General features: G+C 47.3%; 1 protein-coding gene across 1 annotated transcript; it reads left to right on the top strand.

The window, feature by feature from the left end:
* Nucleotides 1–666: 666 nt before the first annotated feature.
* LOC109168353 lies at nt 667–1,485 on the top strand. The gene has a single exon (XM_019317367.1). It carries the CDS (start codon nt 667–669, stop codon nt 1,483–1,485), a length of 819 nt encoding a protein of 272 aa, XP_019172912.1.
* The last annotated feature ends 4,889 nt before the right edge of the window (nt 1,486–6,374 follow it).

Genomic DNA, 6,374 nt, shown 5'->3' with positions numbered 1-6,374 from the left:
AGTCAGAAGAATAAGAAGTTGCACAACATATAACACCTCCATCTAGGAAATCTAAGCTACCATCTTATAATCCAGATTGTGATTTCCTTGAGCTTGAAAAAGGAATGTTATTTGAGGATGCAACACAGTTTAAGACTGCCATGATCAAGTATGTAGTGCACTTTAAAAGGAATATATACTTTTACAAGAATGAGAATACGAGGGTGAGGGGTAAATGTGTTGAGGGGTGTCCTTTTCTTTGTCATTGTAGTTGGGAAGAAAGGTATATGTGTTTCCAGCTGAAAACATGCTTACTTGAGCATAGGTGCAATAATAAATACAAGCTGAAATTGGTAACTCAAAAATAGTTGGATCAAAAATATGAGGGTATAATTCTAAAAGACCCAACCATGCAACATAGCAAGCTTAGGGATCATATTCAATCTGAGTTGAAGATTAATTTGACCATCACTATGGTCAGAAGGGCACAAAAAGCAATTTTACACAGGGTGTGTTAAGGAGTTAGTACTGTTAGAGCTAATAGCTTTAGTTTCCTTTATTTGTGGTTAGTTTCCTAAGTTCTAGCTACTTCAGTGTATATATAATCTCTGTGATCTCAAGTCTAATAATATATAGAAATTCCCTTTGTTAAACATCCATCTGGTATCAGACGTTTCTACCGATCCTATGGCCAATACACAAGAACAAACAAACCCACCCACCGCTGTTAATACTTCGGTCACCTCTTCCGACCGTACTGTCACCATTCTTGATTCCAGACCCCAAAACATGTTGCAACAAGCCCACCATTACGTTTCAATTAAGCTGACTGCCACAAATTATCTATTTTGGAGAGCGCAGCTAGTGCCCTTCTTACGGGGGCAAAATCGTTACGGGTTCGTCGATGGCACTACCGTCTGCCCACCAGAATTTGTTGCCTCGTCCTCAGCGGTGGCTCCGGCCACCAACCCGTCCTATGCTCAGTGGATCCAACAGGACCAGTCCATCTTGAGCATGATTATTTTGTCGTTGGCAGAAGAAGTTCTCTATCTAGCTATCGGCCATTCAACGTCCCGTGCGGTTTGGCTGGCGGTCGAGACAGCTCTCGGCTCAGCATCACGGGCTCGCTCGTTGAGTCTTCTCACTCAGCTACAGAACCTACGGCAAGGTGATTCTACGCCGGTCGAGTACTTGGGACGGGCGCAGGTGCTCGTTGAGCAGCTCGCTCAGGCCGGTCGTCCTATCGGTCTCGACGAGCAGAATTTGCACGTGTTTCGTGGACTCCGTGCAGAGTATCGAGGTCTGGTCGCGTCGCTTACGACCAAAAGCGCTCCGCTAACAATTCATGAGGTTTCCGATTTTCTCTCCACTCATCAGTACCTCTTTCCCGATGAGTCTCACACCATGCTACCCCAATCGCCTTCCGCACTGATCGCGCAGCATCCACAGTCGCGTCCTTCCCATGATGGTGGTCGAGGGCGAGGGCGTAACCACCGTAGACAATGAGGACGGGGACAGCGAGGGAGAGGGGGTGTACGCTGCAAGCTATGCGACATCCCTGGACACACTGCACTAACCTGCTATCACAGGTTCGTTGACGTCTCCGGCCATCGGACGATGCCACAGCAAGGGGGAGCTCGTCCACCACCACAGCCGCAGGTTAATATGTCATACCATCAGTCTCAGGATGACTATAATACTGTGCCCTTTGCCAATGTATGGCTGCCGGACACCGGCGCTAATGCACACGCAACACCGGTAACCGATGGCTTGCAGGAAGTTGAACCTTACACGGGCGCGGATGCTCTTCGAGTTGGTGATGGGTCAGGTTTGTCTATCAAACATACAGGTTCTGCGTTTATCCCATCTAGGTTACGGTCACTGTCTCTGAACAATATCTTGCATGTTCCCCATTTACGTGCTCCATTACTTTCAGTTCATCAATTTACTAAAGATAATGACGTTTATTTCGAATTTCATCCCTTGTTTTTTACTGTGAAGGATCGTACAACCCATCAAATCCTGCTTAGTGGTCCCAACAAAGGAGGGATGTATTCTCTCAGTACGTCGCCTCCGGTCGTGTTTCTGTCTGCTAGAGCTACCCCGCAAGTGTGGCTCAGCGTCTTGGTCACCCACACCTTAGGGTCCTCTGTCAGGTTATTTCTCATTGTCTGGTCACCGGGTCTATTAATTCAATGAATAATCTATCTAAGGCCTGCCAGATGGGTAAATCATCAAAATTCCCTCTGGCACGCATTGAAAAGTCTAGTCGGGCACCTCTTGAGTTAGTGTTTACAGATGTCTGAGGGGCCTTCTTCTGTTCCGTCAGTTGATGATTTTAAATACTTTGTATTATTTGTAGACGACTTTACACGCTACATATGGTACTTTCCAATGAAATCAAAGACTGACATTTATTCTATTTTCAATACCTTTCGCACAACTGTCGAAAAATTATTGTCGTGTCAAATCAAAAGCATTCAATCTGACCTCAGTGGTGAATACCAAAAATTGCACTCCATATTCACTGCTGCAGGGATTACTCATCGACAGTCCTGCGCCCACACACATGAGCAAAATGGTGTTGTGGAGCGCAAGAACCGTCATGTGGTCTAAACTGGTCTATCTATGTTAGCTCAAAGTCACGTACCCCAAAAATACTGGTCGTTTGCATTTGAGTCGGCCGTCTACTTAATAAATCGGATGCCATCGTCAATTCTAGCTAATCAAAGTCCCTATTACTGTCTGTTTCAAAGGTCTCCAAGTTATCATATGTTAAAAGTGTTTGGGTGTGAATGCTTTCCCTGCCTAAGACTGTATAATACTAACAAAATAGAGTACAGGTCCACCTCATGCGTGTTTTTGGGTTATCCCAACTTGTTCAGTGGCTACAGGTGCTTAGACCGCAACTCAGGGCGTGTATATGTCGCCCGGCATGTACGCTTCAACGAGAATGTTTTCCCGTTCGAATGTACACCATCTACAACAGCTCCATGCACCACCAGCGCTGCCCCAGCTGTGTCACCTTGGGCATGCGCGCCAGTCCTCCATGCAGCGCATCCGACGCCACCACCTGCACCGGCACTGCCAGAACCGTGCCGTGACTTGGCGACCGAACCTGTGCCTGGCTTACCGTCATCATCTTCGGCTGTTGCGACATCATCGTCCTATCAACCGTCGACCTCGTCAACAACCACGAGCCGTCGACGGAGGCGTGATCCAACCCGCACGCATGGCATGAGACTACGGCTAACAACGAATGTTCAGCACCGGCCAACACCGTTTGTGAGCCGCCGGCCTCCCCGAGCACTGATCGCCTCAGTAGATGACAACGAGCCTACCTGTCACTCCCAAGCGATCAAAATTCCGGAGTGGTGGACCGCAATGGACGTTGAATTTAATGCTTTGTTAGATAATCAGACGTGGCAGTTGGTACCACTTAAAAATGATATGAATGTAATAAGCTGTAAATGGGTTTTTCGGATTAAACGCAGGCCAAACGGCACTGTTGAACGGTACAAGGCCCGCTTGGTTGCCAAGGGGTTCAATCAAGTCCCGGGCACGCACTATTTTGAAACATATAGTCCGGTGGTCAAACCGACTACTATTCGCCTTCTTTTGGCGTTTGCAGTGTCGAATAAATGGACAATGCGACAACTCGACGTCCACAACGCCTTCCTAAATGGGCGAATTACTGAAGACATCTACATGCGTCAGCCACCCGACTACGCCAACCCGAGCTACCCACATCATGTGTGTAAGCTTCAACGGTCTCTTACGGTCTCAAACAGGCACCCCGTGCCTGGTTTACGAGACTACATGATTTTCTAATACAGGTTGGCTTTCGTCCTTCCAAAACGGACATATCTTTATTCATCTACGACTCTGGACAAGTGCGGTGCTATGTGTTAGTCTATGTCGACGATATTTTATTGTTGGCAAATGAGGCTAGCATGGTCAATGAAATGCTTACCAAGTTGGCTTCCGCGTTAAAGATACGTGATTATAATACTGTGCCCTTTGCCAATGTATGGCTGCCGGACACCGGCGCTAATGCACACGCAACACCGGTAACCGATGGCTTGCAGGAAGTTGAACCTTACACGGGCGCGGATGCTCTTCGAGTTGGTGATGGGTCAGGTTTGTCTATCAAACATACAGGTTCTGCGTTTATCCCATCTAGGTTACGGTCACTGTCTCTGAACAATATCTTGCATGTTCCCCATTTACGTGCTCCATTACTTTCAGTTCATCAATTTACTAAAGATAATGACGTTTATTTCGAATTTCATCCCTTGTTTTTTACTGTGAAGGATCGTACAACCCATCAAATCCTGCTTAGTGGTCCCAACAAAGGAGGGATGTATTCTCTCAGTACGTCGCCTCCGGTCGTGTTTCTGTCTGCTAGAGCTACCCCGCAAGTGTGGCTCAGCGTCTTGGTCACCCACACCTTAGGGTCCTCTGTCAGGTTATTTCTCATTGTCTGGTCACCGGGTCTATTAATTCAATGAATAATCTATCTAAGGCCTGCCAGATGGGTAAATCATCAAAATTCCCTCTGGCACGCATTGAAAAGTCTAGTCGGGCACCTCTTGAGTTAGTGTTTACAGATGTCTGAGGGGCCTTCTTCTGTTCCGTCAGTTGATGATTTTAAATACTTTGTATTATTTGTAGACGACTTTACACGCTACATATGGTACTTTCCAATGAAATCAAAGACTGACATTTATTCTATTTTCAATACCTTTCGCACAACTGTCGAAAAATTATTGTCGTGTCAAATCAAAAGCATTCAATCTGACCTCAGTGGTGAATACCAAAAATTGCACTCCATATTCACTGCTGCAGGGATTACTCATCGACAGTCCTGCGCCCACACACATGAGCAAAATGGTGTTGTGGAGCGCAAGAACCGTCATGTGGTCTAAACTGGTCTATCTATGTTAGCTCAAAGTCACGTACCCCAAAAATACTGGTCGTTTGCATTTGAGTCGGCCGTCTACTTAATAAATCGGATGCCATCGTCAATTCTAGCTAATCAAAGTCCCTATTACTGTCTGTTTCAAAGGTCTCCAAGTTATCATATGTTAAAAGTGTTTGGGTGTGAATGCTTTCCCTGCCTAAGACTGTATAATACTAACAAAATAGAGTACAGGTCCACCTCATGCGTGTTTTTGGGTTATCCCAACTTGTTCAGTGGCTACAGGTGCTTAGACCGCAACTCAGGGCGTGTATATGTCGCCCGGCATGTACGCTTCAACGAGAATGTTTTCCCGTTCGAATGTACACCATCTACAACAGCTCCATGCACCACCAGCGCTGCCCCAGCTGTGTCACCTTGGGCATGCGCGCCAGTCCTCCATGCAGCGCATCCGACGCCACCACCTGCACCGGCACTGCCAGAACCGTGCCGTGACTTGGCGACCGAACCTGTGCCTGGCTTACCGTCATCATCTTCGGCTGTTGCGACATCATCGTCCTATCAACCGTCGACCTCGTCAACAACCACGAGCCGTCGACGGAGGCGTGATCCAACCCGCACGCATGGCATGAGACTACGGCTAACAACGAATGTTCAGCACCGGCCAACACCGTCTGTGAGCCGCCGGCCTCCCCGAGCACTGATCGCCTCAGTAGATGACAACGAGCCTACCTGTCACTCCCAAGCCATCAAAATTCCGGAGTGGTGGACCGCAATGGACGTTGAATTTAATGCTTTGTTAGATAATCAGACGTGGCAGTTGGTACCACTTAAAAATGATATGAATGTAATAAGCTGTAAATGGGTTTTTCGGATTAAACGCAGGCCAAACGGCACTGTTGAACGGTACAAGGCCCGCTTGGTTGCCAAGGGGTTCAATCAAGTCCCGGGCACGCACTATTTTGAAACATATAGTCCGGTGGTCAAACCGACTACTATTCGCCTTCTTTTGGCGTTTGCAGTGTCGAATAAATGGACAATGCGACAACTCGACGTCCACAACGCCTTCCTAAATGGGCGAATTACTGAAGACATCTACATGCGTCAGCCACCCGGCTACGCCAACCCGAGCTACCCACATCATGTGTGTAAGCTTCAACGGTCTCTTACGGTCTCAAACAGGCACCCCGTGCCTGGTTTACGAGACTACATGATTTTCTAATACAGGTTGGCTTTCGTCCTTCCAAAACGGACATATCTTTATTCATCTACGACTCTGGACAAGTGCGGTGCTATGTGTTAGTCTATGTCGACGATATTTTATTGTTGGCAAATGAGGCTAGCATGGTCAATGAAATGCTTACCAAGTTGGCTTCCGCGTTCAAGATACGTGATTTGGGGCTTCCTCGATTCTTTCTTGGAATTAAAGCCAAGTACGGCCCCGATATGGTTGTGCTCTCTCAACAGCGATACA

Source organism: Ipomoea nil, unplaced genomic scaffold (assembly GCF_001879475.1).
Source record: "Ipomoea nil cultivar Tokyo-kokei standard unplaced genomic scaffold, Asagao_1.1 scaffold3197, whole genome shotgun sequence".
Classification (NCBI taxonomy): domain Eukaryota; kingdom Viridiplantae; phylum Streptophyta; class Magnoliopsida; order Solanales; family Convolvulaceae; genus Ipomoea; species Ipomoea nil.
Note: the sequence above shows the minus strand (reverse complement) of the source record. Positions and strands in the feature narration are given on the sequence as shown.

Bases quoted from the DNA above. Each gene is read 5' to 3' on its own strand.
- LOC109168353 (XM_019317367.1), top strand. From the start codon at position 667: ATGGCCAATACACAAGAACAAACAAACCCACCCACCGCTGTTAATACT.